A 19,235-nucleotide genomic window follows, 5' to 3' on the forward strand; every position below is an offset into this window, starting at 1 on the left:
TATTTTCTATACAAGCACAGCATAACAATTTTTTTAAATATGAATATTGCATAAATATGCTTTTACATGTTTTCATCTAATTAACTGCAGAGGGCTCCAATGCACTTATATATATGTCTTTATAGGTCTACATGCCTGTATATATATATACACATATAATTACATAAATACATATGTAAACACACACTAACACACACACACACACACATATATATATATATATATATATACATTTTTAGACATATATATGAATGCATGACTATGTTAAAACCCTTTGCCTGCCTTTTTTTTCTAACACTTGAGACCTTGGGGCCGATTTGCCAAGCAGCAGATGCTGCTTATTCCGCGCGAGCCTTCCGGAAACAGGCGTTAACGTGTTCGCCACCTCTGAGGTGGGGGACTGCAATCATCCCGATGAGATACGATCGCATGATTTACACCCTCTGCTAGCAGCCGATTGGCCGCTAATGTGCAGGGGGCAGCATTACACAAGTATTTCACCAGAAATGCTTGTGCAATGATAAATGCTGCTACAGCGAATCATGTCCGACATTGGATACATCGGCCCCCTTATATCTTTGAGCCTTTATAACTATTTGTGCAATCATTTTTTAAATAATTTTTATTTGATGCTGTTATTATGAGTGTAAGTGTAATGTATTTCTAATGTGTTTTGTGACAGTTTGTTGTTTTGCAAAACCGTTAACCAGAGCTCTGAGGATGCGGTAATCATTCTATCTTAAATTACAATTGCGCTCAAGTAATTGTGTTTACTTTCAACTTGTAATACCAGCGGTAAACTCGACAAGCGCAAACACCCACAATAAAATACTGGGGAAAGGAGTATCTCAGTAATCACCTTTGATAAAAATGGGATGTGAGCATTATGTTGAGTTATCAAAAAATAGGGCTAGTCCCCAAATTTTTCATTGCTGCTTTTTATTACCAGTCTGGCCCTGATCAGACCATGTGTATGACTAGGGTTGCCACCTCTGCCATGTTTTCCTGGACACCTTTGAGTTATACATGCTGCAGGGTGTGCATAGAGGAACATGAATTGTGATGTTCAGTGTCACTTTTTATGTGCAGTCCAGGGTGGAAATTCGTGTTCCTACTTGCACACCGTGCCACATGTATAACTCATAAATATCCGGGGAAACATGACTAAGGTGACAACCCTATGTATGACATATGTATACCAAAATACCTGCCCTCAGACTATATGCATGTGCTCAGCACAGAGCTATATGCCTGCTGTACACACAAACTAACTAGCCCTCAGACCATGTGCAGCAGGTACCTAGGAATCTAGTTTTAACTGTTGTCATGGTGTTGCTGCTCTTTTGTCTCATACAGTAGAACACAAGGGTCCATGGGGAGGAAAGGTAGGAGAGAAAAATACATTACATGATGTAGATTTGTTGATTAATGTCCCTGAATAAAGTTTACTAAACTATATATTCAAAAATAAACTTTTTTTTTATTATATCATCATTTGGTTATTTCTGAATTGTTTACAATTAGACATTGGCCTCTATTTATCAAGCTGTCAACCGCAAATACGCTGGAATTCTGCAGCGTATTTGTGGCGAGCCTGATTCGCCGTAGTTATCAAACCCTACAGACCGGCAAAAGTAGAATACAGTGACGTAACATACGATCCGCCAGACTCAGTCCGACACAGATCGATGGTTACGTCACTACAGATGTTCTGAACGCAAGTTCGGCACAATCTGACTACTTTTGGAAGTTTTCAAAGAACTAGCAGGTACGCTTGCCACTATTCCGGCTCAGTGTACCTGGTTTTCAATCCGCCACCCTGGAGACGGCGGATGCCATAGGAATCAATGGGAGTCTGACAGCAGTGAAAGCTCATGTTTGCTGCTGCCCGATATCCCATTGATTCCTATGGTAAAGGTCTACACCTAACACCCTAACATGTACCCCAAGTCTAAACACCCCTAATCTGCCCACCCCTACAGCGCCAACACCTACATTATACTTATTAACCACCAAAATGCCACTCCCAAAGCCCGCTGCAACTCTAATAAATGTATTAACCCCTCACGGATCCTCCGCCACCTGCATTATACCTATTAACCCCTAATCTGCCGCCCCCTATACTGCCGCCACCTACATAAAGTTATTAACCCCTATCCTGCCAACCCCGGACCCAACTAAATAAATTGTTTAACCCCTAAACTGACGCTCCCAGAGCCCACCGCCACCTACATTATATTAATTAACCCCTAATCTTCCCCCCTATACCGCCGCCACTATAATAAAGTTATTAACCCCTAAACCTAAGTCTAACCATAAACCTAACACCCACTAACTTAAATATAATTTAAATAACTATAAATAAATATTCCTATAATTAACTAAATTATTCATATTTAAAACTAAATACTTACCCATAAAATAAACCCTAAGCTAGCTACAATATAACTTATAGTTACATTGTAGCTATTTTAGGATTTATTTTTATTTTACAGGCAAGTTTGTATTTATTTTACCTAGGTACAATAGTTATTAAATAGTTATTAACTATTTAATAGCTACCTAGCTAAAATAAATACAAAAGTACCTGTAAAATAAAACCTAACCTAAACCTAACCTAAGTTTTAATTGGCTGTTCCAATCAGCCAATAGAATGCAAGCTCAATCCTATTGGCTGATTGCATCAGCTAATAGGATTTTCCCTACCTTAATTCCGATTGGCTGATAGAATTCTATCAGCCAATCGGAATCCAAGGGACGCCATCTTGGATGACGTCATTTATAGGAATATTTATTCGTCGGGTAGTCGTCGGTCTGGATGGATGCTCCGCGTCGGATGTCTTCAAGATGGTGCCGCTCCTCGTTGGATGGATGAAGATAGACGATACCATCTGGATGAAGACTTCTGCCCATCTGGAGGACCTCTTCTGCCCGGTTGGATGAAGACTTCTGCCCCTCTGGAGGACTACTTGTGCTGGGTGAAGACGTCTCAAGGTAGGGTGATCTTCAAGGGGTTAGAGTTAGGTTTTATTAAGGGGGGATTGGGTGTGTTTTAGAGTAGGGTTGGGTGTGTGGGTGGTGGGTTTTAATGTTGGGGATATTGTATTTTTTTTACAGGTAAAAGAGCTGATTACTTTGGGGCAATGCCCCGCAAAAAGCCCTTTTAAGGGCTATTTGTAATTTAGTATAGGGTAGGGATTTTTATTATTTTGGGGGGCTTTTTAATTTTATTAGGGGGATTAGATTAGGTGTAATTAGTATAAAAATCTTGTAATTATTTTTTTTTCTGTAATTTAGTGGGGTTTTTTGTACTTTTGTTAATTTTATTTAATTTTATTTCATTATATTTCATCATAGTTAATTTATTTAATTAATTTAATAATAGTGTAGTGTTAGGTGTAATTGTAACTTAGGTTAGGATTTATTTTACAGGTACTTGTGTATTTATTTTAGCTAGGTAGTTATTAAATAGTTAATAACTATTTAATAACTATTGTACCTAGTTAAAATAAATACAAAGTTGCCTGTAAAATAAAAATAAACCCTAAACTAGATACAATGTAACTATTAGTTATATTGTAGCTATCTTAGGGTTTATTTTATAGGTAAGTACTTAGTTTTAAATAGGAATAATTTAGTTAATGATAGTAATATTTATTTAGATTTATTTAAATTATATTTAAATTAGGGGATGTTAGGGTTAGACTTAGATTTAGGGGTTAATATGTTTATTATAGTGGCGGCGGTGTAGGGGGGGGCGATTAGGGGTTAATAAATATAATGTAGGTGGAGGAGGGCTCCGGGGGCAGCGGTTTAGGGGTTAAACAATTTGTTTAGTTTCGGCGGGGTCCAGGATCAGCAGGATAGGGGTTAATAACTTTATGTAGGTGGCGGCTGTATAGGGGGGCAGCATATTAGGGGTTAATAGGTATAATGTAGGTGGTGGTGGGCTCTGTGAACGGCAGTTTAGGGGTTAATACATTTATTAGAATTGGGGCGGGGTCCGGGAGCGGTGGTTTAGGGGTTAATAACTTTATTTAGTTGGGGGGGCTCCGGGAGCGGCGGTTCATGGGGGTAAAACAGTATAGTATAGTGTGGGTGCTTAGTGACAGTATAGCAAGAAAGCTGGGAAAAAGCCAAAGAGCAGCGAGATCGATCACTGTTAGTTAACAACAGTCCGCTGCTCATCGCTCCGTACTTGTTAAAACTTGATTTGATGTTAAATGGACATTAAAGCCTGTTTGCAATAATGTACATTGCAAACACTTCTATCATATAGTACTCTTTTTTTTTTAATTGCATGCTTTATCATAACCGTTAAAGTTACATTTTGACTCTCCCTCTACATTGTACCTGCTGGCCCTTATATTACATGCACCATATGGGTCTCTATCCATATGTAAGAGAAAATTAAACTCATGGAAAAAGCATATCAATCCCAAAATGAGAGGGAAGAGATGTGTGGCCTTAACACAGTTGGATCTTAAAGACCTTAAAATAAAGAAAATTAACAAAGGCTTCTCATTATAATACATGATAAATCATTTAGGGCACCAATCACAGATGTTGAAGGCTAGGTCTTCAAAACACATCAATTTGTATATTTACTGTGGTGTATCAGCAACAACTTAAATGGATATTAAACAGTGTTTCTTTGTTGAAAACAAATATATTAAGGCAAAATAAATATTCAAAATACTTGTTTTCTTGCAAAATGAGATCTCAGATATTCTCAGTGTAGCCACTGATTTCAGTGAGATAAGTGAGCTGACATCTTGGCAACTTAGTTTGCATTCTGCCAATTCTCAACATGGGCATATCTGACTCCCGTTATCTATTTACTTAATAGTAATTCAGCTCATGCTACTCTAGAAGTTTTATGACATCAGGCTAGATAAGCCTTCTTATAGAGACCACAGCCTCCCTGTAAGGTGGTGACAGAAAGTAATCGAAACTTCACATATGAAGTTTAAAAAAAAAAAAGGTAAAATCCATTTTAAATGAAAAATAACATGTATTGCAATTATTTCTATGAAGTATAAGCTATTGTTTATTGCTTTTTATTACAACAATAAACAGTTTTATATCCATTTAATATAAGGGCCTAATGATCTAAAGCTCTCCGCTCTAGTGAGATAATCTAAGACATCTCGTAAGTGCTGTGAAGTCCCTCACAGAATTTAAAAAAAATAAACTTTATCTTGAGAGCTATGTATCTATCTATGCAGCGATTTGGATGTGAAGAAGAGACAAATTCATTACAAAATAATATATAAAAAAAGGGGGGGCGTGTCCAAGCAGCGGCCATGACAGGACGCATTATCTGCAGTCCGTAAGGAATCCTCAACAATCTATCAAATTTTGTTATCTGAGGACAAAATCTACAATATGGGTTCTGGTTAAAAGCCGCATGAGCTCAGGACGAGCTGAAGAAACCTATTTTATACCCTATTAAATGTCTCTATATTTGAATTCGGGCAGCTGCGGCCTACCTACATGAACGTGGCATCCCCCCCTGGCCATCTGGGTTGAGTGGCCACATACAGAGTTTAAAGGGAAGCTTCTAGCATATACTCCTACAATATTCTACTGCAGATCTCATCCTAACCCCGACCAACAACTATGGAATGTGTATCTGGAATGACATGGGGGACTTTGGAGAAGTTATTAAGTGATCACTACAGCAGATTGGAGAGACGCATAGAGTCAATTATTTGGAGCCGCAACTTTTTAGAGGGAGCACCCACTGAGAGTCGTGGCTCTGAAGAAGTAGTCTCCCATTCTAAAGCAAACGCTTTGCCTCACATTGTAGACACAGTGCAGCAGCTGATTAATCAGACCGACGCTCACAGTGGACATGTCCGCAATAAGGCGATCTTCCTACCACGCAGGATAACCAGAGCCTTAGCTGCAACAGGGTCCATTAAACAAACAGACCATCACAGGACCACAAATCGGTTAGATCAAGGGAATTCTCAGAGACTCACAAGAAAAAGAGGATCCCGGGGTAGCCTACGTCTAAACTTCAATGGCAGCTGAATCTGTCACACCAGTTCCACCTCACTGATCTGCCTAGTACACAAAATTGCAAAAGGGCCCCACTCACATAGAATGGTTTGAACGCTAAATATAATGCAGACATTGTGAAAACTGGAGTGGGTTAGGTATGTGAGACGCTTGGGGGCCGGTGTTATGCACTATCAAGTGGACTTGGCTACTCTCATGTATTCTGAAATAGCTCAATTCTTTGTGCACTTTTATTTTCCCTCAGGCTCATTTGTAGTTAGACACAATGCATTAACACTCTGTAACCATGCTGCACCTTGCCCTTCTCTTCTAATACATGAGCTTCTAATTTTTCACTCTGCTTTATGACAACTCTATTGTCTGATGGTGTATTTTCTATGCGCTAAAGATGAAAAATTATTTACGCTGCAAACTTATGATATTTTGACCAGCTATTATTGTCCCCTTGCTATTGTATCCTAAAATACCCCACTGTATGTGTATTGCCCTATAAGATGCATATATGGAAATCAATCTATAGGTTTTTGATTGATTTATGTTAAACAGCTCATCCCTGTATGCTATAACTCATAGCTTAGCAGACTACAGGAACTTTTATTTATTTATTAGCTTATCCAAATGTATAGGGGATTTATGAACGTATATAGCAACCTGCAAATCCACCAAACCCCTATAGCACTGAAGAGGCTTATCTATAGTGCTGGGGAGAGTAGCATAGATTTTCTAAAGTTCATAGCAGGTAGATTACTGTACCTCAGTGTCCGTAGATATGGGCTCTGTGTAGTTTCTTATACTGTTACGTAATCAAAAGCCCCAGAACGGCCCTAGCTATCGAATAGACTCCCAATGCCCAAAAATACCCAGTGATTATAACTGTAAAAAATCTTGCCCACTGTGTGAATAGGGAGGCATAGTTTTCCCTCCATATTACTTTATGTTCTCTTTTCTTTTTTCCTCCTCTGTTTGTTTTGGCAGAGTTATGTAGTCTCTGCCCAGTTCGGAGAGCTGAAGTTCACTCTTCGAGCTCCAATACATTGAATATTGATCCTTTAAATTTAATTGTTTTTTTTTTGTTTTTTTATAATTCTTGGACTCACCCGTGGTACTTGGGACATAGGAGGGTGACTGGTTGGTATAGGCCCATAAGTGACCTATCCTCTCTTAAAATAACCAGCTTAGAAAGCTTCATTCAGGCCCAAAAAGGATCTCTGCTGTTTTAAGTAATGGGGGAAAAAAATGAGGGAAGTGTTGGGTTTGCTCCCTTAATAATGTACCACGTACTTTGTAACCAGCATATTGTCATATTATATACGAATTTCCTGTCATACGAGCAAACTGTTTGTCCGTTTTTGTTTCCTTCAATAAAAGAAAAAATATTAAAAAAAAAAAAAGCCCCCAAAGATTATGTGAGATTTTTCTCCATGCTGGTGAGTTTTTTGGTTATTAGGCCCTAAGTTACAAGGAGTCCATTAGATTTGCCATTTTTCTTATTTAAATATACAGAATAGAAAGAAATATTCCTGGGGTCCACAAGATCTCCACACAAACATATTAGATATTAAACAGATTTCCCATTTTATACAAACTTTTAAAAAAATCTAAAATGAAACATTTCTGAAAGGGGTTGGACAATGTCAGAAAAACTGGTTAAGGAATCGAAAAAAATACTCCCACCTTTACTCTCTTTATCTTAACATTATACTTCATCACTTTGTAAAACGCACTTGGCCAGAATAGATAATAACTTCTGTTTTGTTTATATAACTAACACGTAAGGTAAATATTGCTTTGAGGTGTATACAAGGTTTATTTTTATAGTCACACACTAGCACAATATAACAATATTGTCTTGTAAATGTAAAAATATATTTTATTGTATTGGAACATCAGAGTGATTCACGATTCTCTATAAGCTAAGGGCAATGCCCATCTCATAAATATAGATGTTTAGCTCTGTGTGACGCATCTGCTATTCCTTGAATTTATTCCACAATAATTATGTTTAGTTAAATATATATATATATATATATCCTAAAATTAATTTACTTCACTTAGGGCTAGATTACAAGTGGAGTGCAAAAATATTAGCACCTTTTTAAGACTATTTAAGGCTACTTACCACCTTCCCTCTGATTCCAGGGATAATGAGGGTAAAAGCCAAAGCAAAAACCAAAAAGACAATAATGATTATAATCAAATCCACGCTGAAAACCCAGGACCTCCTTCCATGAGGATAAAAGGGATGGATACCATCGTAAAATGACATTTTAGTCAACAAAATCTTGGACCTAAAAATGATATAGAACAGAAAGAAAATATAAAAAATATAGTTAACAGTAAGTAAGTAATTTTATTGAATTCTAATGCTACTTAATTTTTTAACATTGAGGTTTTTATTGTTTTATCCAGTTTCATATCTATTACTAATATTTGGTTTTAGATGTATGTTGCGTTATAAACTTTTACATTATTCTGCATTAAGGACATAATATCCATTCTAAAGCATAGCCTGTCTTCAGCTCCCAATTAAGGGCCAGATTAAAAGTGAAGCGCTAAATATCGCTAATGTGTGCTGGTATTACAAGTTGTCAGTAATGCAAATGCAACCTGTCTAGTGCAATTATTTTATTAAAAAATAAAGATCCTGCTATCTTTATTTTTTAATAAATACCCTACACTGTATTGTGTTGGCTTTTAGGACACATTTATAAAATTAACCAGAGATCTGATCTCTGGTTAATTGTATAAGCGCTTGTAATGGCTGGTTAATTATCGCATGCCCGCAAACGGGCACATTTGCACGTTTGTGGGCACTATAATTTAGGGCTCCACTTGTAATATAGCCCAAAATACTTAAGAAAATAATGTGTGATATTATTGATGTCTGTGATAATATTATAAACATTTTTAAAAAATCAAATTGTTTAGATTTTTAGCATAGCCTAAAATTCAAAAATACTCAATCCATTTTAAGTGATATAAACAAAGAATGAGGGTAACTTTAAAGGATTATTTAAAAATTTTGCTCCAAAAAGAATGACATAATATAGAAGTGCTTCTGTAAATAAATGCAGAAATTAAGAAAATGTATGGGAGACTGGAGTTCTAAATGCATAGAGGTATTTCCTAAAAGTTGTTTAGTTTCTAATTTTATTGTAACAGACGTAGTGTGATTTTTCACATTTATTCATAATGTATGGACAACAACTGTTACTCATGACTATTATGAAATACTGTGTATATGACATGCAGGAGAAGCAATAAAGAAATATTACAGGAAGTACCAGGGAATCTAAATCAAGATTGTTTTTTATAGTTTGCTTTGTACGTGTGTTTTCTGCAATTTTTTTCTGTGTTTTTGTTCATCATAAACAAACAAAAAAATGATTTGCTTTCATTCTTTTCACGCGGTTTCTATTACCAATTTTATTACCACATACCAGTAGAAACACGTAGAAGGTGATGAAAGAGCAGACATTTAAAAAATGCAGGCAATAGCAGGAAATGCGATGCGAAGTGGCACGCTAAATATATTTTTCACTCATTATTATTATTAGTATCATTTATTTGTAGCGTGCTGCCAAATTCCATAGCGCTGATGCACTAACTAATTAACATGGGCAGTTAAGTGCGTGTATTAAAAGTCGAAAGTAAATTGTTTGCGCAAGTGAATCTTTAACACACTACTTGTAATCTAGCCCCAAATACAGTAGATTATTAGAGACAGGTTTTACTTTCTTTTGATTTATAATAATGGTTCTCTTTATTCATTCACTGGTAATTATAATTTATTGGTATTGAAATATGTTTGGGTTTTTTAATAAAATAATTTAGCCTCTATGTTTATTACAGATGTACAATTTTGTATGACTTGAGTTATATCCATTAAAGGCAATTTGAAAACTAACAGTCTCTAATAATTGACCAATCTTGCCAAATGTGTTCCAATTTGTTTTACCAGCCAATAACCAAAAAGAAGTCTCTTAAATCATAATAAAGTCTATATTATATTAAACATTGAATTCATGCATAATTAATTTAATTGAATATAACTTGTACAACCACAAAGGAAAACATATTCAAAACCAATTACTGAATATTATAGATTAGGTCTTAAATCCAGAAATGTAAGGCAAGATTACAAGTGATGCGCAACCAGTAGCGCAAGGTGCGTTATCCTTTAAGCACAACATGGTATTACAAGTGGATGGTAAAACGGTTTATCGGGTTTATCGCACCTGTTTGCACACGTCGGCAGTAGCACATGTATTACAAATTGAAAGTAAACGTGATCACAATTAAAGTTAACATGCGTCGAGTTAGCGTGACCTCAGAGCTCTGGTTGACTGTTACGCTCAAATAAAAAATTGCACAAAACACATCAAAAATTCACATAACAGTACAGTTACACTTATGATAACACCATCTAATAAAAATTATTTTAAAAAGTAATTGCATGAAAAAGTTATGAAGGCTCAAAGATATGAGATCTCCGGTGTTATAAAAAAAAGGCAGGCAAAGTGCTTTAACATCAACATACATACATATACATCTAAATATGTATATGTGTGTGTATGTATATATATATATATATATATATATATATATGTGAGTGTGTGTGTATATACTGTATATATATGTGAGTGTTTGTGTGTATATACTGTATATATATGTGAGTGTTTGTGTGTATATACTGTATATATATGTGAGTGTGTGTGTATATATATATATATATATATATATATATATATATATATATGTGTGTGTGTGTACTTATAAACACATACATAGACATGTATACATATATATATATATAGACATATATATAAGTGCCTTGGAGCCCTTTGCGGTAAAGTAGATGAAAGTATGTAAAAGCATATTATGCAATATTCATAGTTAATAAAGGTTTTAACTATGTATTTACTGTAAATATTTCATATTCCTATGTTCTGCACATAGCAGATAATTATCTATATTTAGCTATACCTATATATAATCATCTATATATATATATATATATATATATATAGGTATATATTGTACCAAAATACAATCATATATATATATATATATATATATATATATATATATATATATATATATATACAGTATATATATATACACACACACATGTATTTATTACTATTTTTATTATTATTATCAGTTATTTGTAGAGCGCCAACAGGTTCCGCAGCGCTAAAGACATAGGTCTAATATGCAAGGTGACAGTTATGAGAGACAAAGGGATAGAGGGCCCTGCCAAGAGTTTCACTGTTGTAAATCATCGCTCATGAAGGTGATCTACAGAGCAGCTAGGCTCATAGCTTACATGCTAAGGGGTTCAAGGGGATAAAGGAGGAGAGGAGCTAAATTAGGAAAATGATAGTGAATATTATATGCATCCCTAAACAGTAGAGTCTTTAAGGAGAGCTTGAAAGTTTAAAAACTAGGGGAGAAATAAATAGAACATATCATGTTATGTGAAGAACATTGGAATGTGAAATATTCATATTTTCATGTCAGGTTAGTGCACATGAGATTATGCAATTGGGTTAGCACGAGAGTCGTTTTTTTTTTCTATAGTAGGGTTTTTTTCACTTTTTTGTTCTCTTGACTTCTATTGGGGAATATGTTAAGTTTTTACTTTTAAATTATAATACAAGTGCTACCTAACGTGGTGCACAAGAAGCGGAAGTGTTTAAAGGGACAGTCAAGTCCAAAAAAAACTTTCATGTTTTAAATAAACAACTTCCCAATTTACTTTTATCACCAATTTTGCTTTGTTCTCTTGGTATTCTTAGTTGAAAGCTAAAACTAGGCGGTTCATATGCTAATTTCTTAGACCTTAAAGACTGCCTCTAATCTGAATACATTTTGACCACTAGAGGGCATTAGTTCACGTTTCATATAGATAACATTGAGCTCAGGCACGTAAAGTAACCTAGGACTGAGCACTGATTGGCTAAACTGCATGTATGTCAAAAGAACTGAAATAAGGGGGCAGTCAGCAGAAGCTTAGATACAAGATAATTACAGAGGTAAAACGTGTATTATTATAACTGTGTTGGTTATGCAAAACTGGGGAATGGGTAATAAAGGGATTAATAAAAGAGAAAGGTAGAAAGGTGCGCTAGGCCAAAATGATAACCACACACCCCCTTAAAAGACAAATCCCTGCAGATGTCTAAACAGAAGTAAAACGATAAAAAAGTAATAAGGAAGGCGCCTAAAGCTAAAGGTATCAACACTAAAATAAATTTAATAAAAACATATACATAAATATTGGTACATATATAAAGGGACGTCTCCCCAACCTTAAATAAAGCTGTAGATAAAGCTATATTCTAAACAGTCTAAAATGTTTGATAAGATCGATAAAATATCCACAGGTATAAAAACCATTAATATTCGGATGTGCCTATGTGGTTCGTTGTGATTAATACAAACGTTAATGTCTTTTATCCATAGAACCGAAACAGTAGTTAGTGTTCCGTTAGTGAAAAATACCACCAAGCTGCCTTAAAGAGTAAAACCGTAGCTGCCAAATGTGAAGTCTAAAATAAAGTCAGTTCGAATTCCAAATCTCTCTTACTATGTAAGATGACTCTATGCCAAAACTATTAAGCCGTGTACTTTACCAGATGAAGATACGTCAATGAAGATCTTTCCCCCTCGCCCGGTCCTCACCTCGAGCGGGGCTGACTGCAACTTTTGGCGTCTGACGTCACGGAAAGGTGTTCCGGCTATAGGAAGAGGCCGATTCCTGCGCTCCCTTCTATGCGCTATGATCACGGTCCTCTTTGATGAGCCCTGCACTTAGTGCTGGTAGCACACAGGGGACTGGATAACTAGGGATATAGTAGATGTCCGAAACTGTATATCCAAACACAGAGACTTTGTTCCTTGTAGGAGAGAAATTGTTCTTATAATATAACCCGGGTTATTATATGAGATTCCAAAGATAGAGTAGTTGTCAAAATAGGTGAATAACAACAACACTGCCAGCACATACAACGCGTTTTGCCCACCTGTGGGCTTTATCAAGATAGTGGTGGCAAGTGTGGGTGACCTTATTTAAAGGCATAGCTTTCAGTCTGAAACCATCACCAATCAGACTGAAAGCTATGCCTTTAAATAAGGTCACCCACACTTGCCACCACTATCTTGATAAAGCCCACAGGTGGGCGAAACGCGTCGTATGTGCTGGCAGTGTTGTTGTTATTCACCTATTTTGACAACTACTCTATCTTTGGAATCTCATATAATAACCCGGGTTATATTATAAGAACAATTTCTCTCCTACAAGGAACAAAGTCTCTGTGTTTGGATATACAGTTTCGGACATCTATTATATCCCTAGTTATCCAGTCCCCTGCGTGCTACCAGCACTAAGTGCAGGGCTCATCAAAGAGGACCGTGATCATAGCGCATAGAAGGGAGCGCAGGAATCGGCCTCTTCCTATAGCCGGAACACCTTTCCGTGACGTCAGACGCCAAAAGTTGCAGTCAGCCCCGCTCGAGGTGAGGACCGGGCGAGGGGGAAAGATCTTCACTGACGTATCTTCATCTGGTAAAGTACACGGCTTAATAGTTTTGGCATAGAGTCATCTTACATAGTAAGAGAGATTTGGAATTCGAACTGACTTTATTTTAGACTTCACATTTGGCAGCTACGGTTTTACTCTTTAAGGCAGCTTGGTGGTATTTTTCAATAATGGAACACTAACTACTGTTTCGGTTCTATGGAGAAAAGACATTAACGTTTGTATTAATCACAACGAACCACATAGGCACATCCGAATATTAATGGTTTTTATACCTGTGGATATTTTATCGATCTTATCAAACATTTTAGACTGTTTAGAATATAGCTTTATCTACAGCTTTATTTAAGGTTGGGGAGACGTCCCTTTATATATGTACCAATATTTATGTATATGTTTTTATTAAATTTATTTTAGTGTTGATACCTTTAGCTTTAGGCGCCTCCCTTATTACTTTTTTATCGTAATAAAGGGATTATCTTTCTTTTTAAAAAACAAAAATTCTGGTGTTGACTGTCCCTTTAATAGAATTCCACTGATAATCTAGCCAATTAGATTGACATATATTACATGCATTTACTTCTAATAAAGTATAACAACTGAGAAAAGTACAAAGGAATTTTCCTGGCTTGTATCACCCATAATATTCATAGACCATCAAAACAAAGTGAATATATATTTGCTAAAAGAAATAGGCCCCACAATACAAACAAGTGACTGCCTAATATTATTCCATAAAACTTTACATGGTTACCTTTACTACTATTGGCAATTTTATACATTTTCCCAAATGTTACAGCAATAATACACTTTTGTGTATATACAAGATCCCATAATAGAAAAAAGGGAATGGTACATTTCATAATTGATCACTTTCATTTTCAAACATGTACTATTATATCAATACCTAGGAGGATAAGTTACACACTACGGTATGGTTAACCAGACTGTATTCTGCAAGGGATATAACCTCACAATAGCTGCAAGTTGTGAGCTTATGCCCATAGAAACTATTGTGCATTACCCTTAACTACAGAGTTTGCCAACTCCAGTGCTCAGGACTCTTAACAGGCTAGATATTCATTATATCATAACTAGAGCACAGAAGGTGAAACAACCAGTTCACCCATCAGCTATTTCACCTGTGCTCTAGTTAAGATATAATAAATATTTGGCCTGTTAAGGGTCCTGAGCACTGGGTTTGGGAAACACTGCTTTAATAGAATCACACAGTTGCCTTTGTACTTTATTCTGGGGGCACTCATGACTACTTTAAAAAAAAAAAAATAGGTAGACAATATTTTAAAAAAAAACACAACTATATTTTCAAACACTATAATCTGTTTGATTTAAATGATAATAAAAATGATATTTAAAAAAACCTGATCAGCTTGGCAAAGAGTTTTTCTTGTGCTACTAGTGAGTAATTTGTTTGTAAATCACTATAAAGTGACAGAAAACCATAAACATGCCTTGTTCAGCCTCCTCGCAGGCATTGTGAGATATATATTGCATGGGAAATGCTTTGTGTATAATGGAATCTTTTTAAAGGGACATGAAACCCAAAATTGTTAATTCATGATTGAGATGGAACATACAATTTTAACCAACTTTCCAATTTACTTCTATTATTAAATTTGCTTCATTCTATTGGGATCCTTTGTTGAAGGAGCTGCAATGTATTATTGGGAGCTAGCTGAACACATTGGTACTGCACACATATGCCTATTGTCATTGGCTTACCCAATCAGCAGCTCACTCCCAGTATTATATTGCTGCTCCTTATCCTACCTAGGTATGCTTTTAGGATACCAAGAGGACAAAGCAAATTAGCTTATATAAGTCAGTTGGAAACTACATGCTCTATCTGAATCATGAACGTTTAATTTTGACTTTACTGTCACTTTAAATATGTTTTCCTTGCAACTGTTCAAGTGAATTAATTTCACATATAATTAAGCAGAACAACATTTGTAAGGAAAGTAAAGCCGATTCCTATTGACTGTATTAGTGTAATCTTGTGTAGCAGTTGTCAGGCGTAGGGAAAGGATTTTGCAGCTTTTGATAGAAGCGGATAGGTGAAAATAAATCTAATTATCACTTTTAATAAATATTTAGTGTTGAAAGATTAGAGTTTTGTGAGAATTGAGCTATACATTCAAATTGTACTCACACTATAAAATAAGACTTGGGTGCTCATGCATGTGGCCTTTGCTTAGGTGCTCATTTAATGGACTCTCTCTAATTAGCAATCATTTTGTTGATATGTTTTTCTTTTTACTTTGCAAGAAATGTATTAAACCCAGCAGACAATGTTCTCAGCTAGGGAACCTGTCTGCCTTGGTACTGGGCGAGCTGGCAGCAGCTGTTGCCTGTATTTATAATCATACAAGCAAATGCTTGTGTATTTGTGTTAGAACAGGGTGTGTCAATCCTCCCAGACAAAGCAAGAGCTTGTACAGCATGGGATACAAGCTACTTCTGTAAGTACCACAGATATGCCATACTATTACAGTTATCATTTACTTTTTTGACATGAACTATTGGGCTAGCATTTCTTAATTAGAACATACTAAATTAGAGATCAGTATTGTGTGAATCCATTTCTGGCACAACCAGGTGAATTCAATAAGGTTAATTGAATTAACCAATGGTAAACCAGACATAGATATGAATAATAGTAAGTATTTGAGTTAAACCCATTAGCATGCACTGGTATTACAAAAGTGGGGCACAAATATTGCTTTCTTGAAAGTGATATTTAGCGCGCCACTTGTAATCTGGCCCATAGTATCTTAAATTTTAGAAAATCATGTATTAAAAAAATGCTACAACCGCTTAAATTTTATTGTTATTGAATGCATTATTTACAGTATATAACTTCTCCTGCTTCATTCACTAAGAGTTCTATCTCCTACATCACAGGCATTGTCGGCCTCTTCAGTTCCTATATTATTGTTGGCAGCTAAATAACATGAATTTGCTTATGTCTCCCTTCATTAGTGAATCAACATATTAACTGGTGAAAACTGAAGAAGCCGTAGAGTGCACTTACTGAATTCTGCCCAATTCCATTCTTCAACTACTCTAATCAAGCAGATATAAAGTTTGTCCTTGCCTTGCATGATCAGCGACTCATGTATCTGACTCACCGTTATATGGTTGTGATTTCCTTCAAGGGAAAACCTGCAGGTGTGTTTCAAGACTAGCACTGAAAACTCTGCTTTGAAATTAATCAGTTACTATCAGCCAAATTATAATTACTCAATAGTCATATTTATAAATCTTAGAAAGTTAAAAAAAATGATGCTAGGACCATGAACCTGAAGATGTAGGAAAGCTAACCACATAAATCATTGATCTATTTCACCAGTATATTAAAAAGCAAAAAACACAAACAATGAGCTACTGTAAATGCACAAGCCCACACATTTTTAATCAAAGTATAACATACAGCAGTGTTTTTCAACCAGTGTGCCGTGGCACTAGTGTACCGTGAGAGATCCTCAGGTGTGCCACGGCAGACTGACAACAGTGTGACATATTTTTTAAACTTTGCTTGTTTTTAACTCCCAGTGCAGGGGTAGTTTGTAGGAGGCATGGCATAACAGCACAATACATACAGTATATGTGTGTTTGTGTGTATGTGTATATATATATATGCTGTATTAGGCTACAATGTGTGATTTTTTTAAAATTTTGGGATGGTGGTGTGCCACAGGATTGTTTAATGTAAAAAAGTGTGCCACGGTAAAAAAAAGGTTAAAAATCACTGACATACAGTATAATTAATTTATTAAAATGAAGGTATTCTGAGTCAGAAGTATACATGAAAAGTCAACTCTGAAGCTTGCATCAGACAGCGTACAACATGTTATATAATGCTAATTGTAGAATATCATTAAATAAATAGGCGTTATATTAACCTGTTTATGTTGCACACAGACATGAACACCTATAATTTAAAATGTAGAGGAAACATTTATAGTTTTAAATAGTTTTCGATTTCACTATATTTAGAATAGCTCAAGAATTAAAAGAAATGCCTGTACCACATATCTCTTTACTCCTTCATACAAAAAAAATACAAAAAAAAACACAAAATGTTTCAGAAATAAAAAAAAATATTTTAGAATATAGCTTTAATTAAAATGCAAAAAAATTGTGTGCCCATATTGTAACAAAAGTCAATCAAAATTAAAAGCAAATTGCAACCATATTATACTTCAAAACATAACAGAAACATTAAAATTTGCCAACAACAAATAATAATAATAATAATAATATATTATTTCCCCCCATTAAATATCTATATTTTATCTGCCCCGGAAAACAACATAATAAAATGTAAGTTTTAAACACAAGAATTCAGAAAGTGATAAACCTACCTGACAATGTAACAGACCTTTCAGCAATCTAAGGGCCAGTAGTTACAGAAGTGCTTAAAAGGAAACACAAGTGGCTTTTTATACCAACAATTAAAACAACTTGGCAACTTTCCAATCCTTAAATCCTCCTATATAATTTATTGTCACATCTTTATATTGTAGTATATGACATTATTCAAATGAGCTCCTACCCTGCCCATCTTTTACCTGTGAGATCTTTCTTTGGACACTTCCTTCTAAACATCACATACACACAATTTACAGACTGCTCAGCAGGTGACAAAGAGTGATAAGGAGCTGCAGATTTTAACAAGGTAAGCGGCTTGAGTAGTGAACATAAATATCCATAAATATTCATAAATATCCATAATCATTGCTGTTGACTGTTTTAGATGGATAATGTATTTGTTTGTCTGTTTGTTTTGCTTTGTTTTTGTTTGTTTTTTATACAGTGATCTCCAAATTTTTTGGTTGACTGTTTTAGATGGATAATTCATTATTATTGCTTTTGTTTGTTCTGCTTTGTTTTTTTAAAGACAGTGATCCCCAAACATTTTCAGTTTTTGATACCACTGGAATTTTTTTTTAAATAAATATAAAATACATTTTAAAAAAATAGGATAATCTAGGGCTGAGATTCATTGGTTTAGTGCACATTCATTATAGTAATGCTGATCTCTTTCTGTCTTACAGTGATAAGGTAGCATCATTCTATTTCACAGTTAAAGGGACAGTATACACTCATTTTCATTTAACTGCATGTAATAGACACTACTATACAGAATAAAATGCACAGATACGGATATAAAAATAGCTAAAAGGTAGCTGGAAAGCCCACTGCAAGTGGGAAATAAGACACTCCCCCCTCCCCCTTCTTTTGCATATGAAAAGACCCTTTACACAAACAGGAGCAAGCTGGAGTAGGTAGTCGAGCGTATTCTCATAAAACTTTGGGGCTTGGTTAGGAGTCTGAAAATCAGAGCAATGTTCTTTAAAAATAAGCAAAACTATACATTTTTTAAGAAAAAAACTTTATGGGCTATATAAATAGATCATCTACAAAACATTTATGCAAAGAAAAAAATGAGTGTATAATGTCCCTTTAAGATAAGCTATATCTGTGCTTCCTGTGAATTCTTTATCTACAAGGGGGTAAAGTTTGTGCATGCATTGTAGTGGTCTTATTAAAAAAAAAATGAAAGCATTGTGCATAAGGCAAACATCACTCTAAGATACTCAGTATAAATTGAAATAAAACACAACAGTATACAGCCTT

The 19,235-nt window shown here is 35.2% G+C and overlaps 1 protein-coding gene across 1 annotated transcript in view; it reads right to left on the reverse strand.

The window, feature by feature from the left end:
• The window catches only part of DUOXA2 (dual oxidase maturation factor 2), a 41,214-nt gene extending 32,921 nt beyond the window's left edge, over positions 1 to 8,293 (reverse strand). Inside the window, exon 1 of the mRNA XM_053719348.1 lies at positions 8,147 to 8,293. Coding sequence (XP_053575323.1) covers positions 8,147 to 8,293 — 147 coding nt within the window. The remainder of the gene's footprint in view (positions 1 to 8,146) is intronic.
• Between the last annotated feature and the right edge of the window lie 10,942 nt (positions 8,294 to 19,235).

Source organism: Bombina bombina, chromosome 6 (genome assembly GCF_027579735.1).
Source record: "Bombina bombina isolate aBomBom1 chromosome 6, aBomBom1.pri, whole genome shotgun sequence".
NCBI classification, from domain to species: domain Eukaryota; kingdom Metazoa; phylum Chordata; class Amphibia; order Anura; family Bombinatoridae; genus Bombina; species Bombina bombina.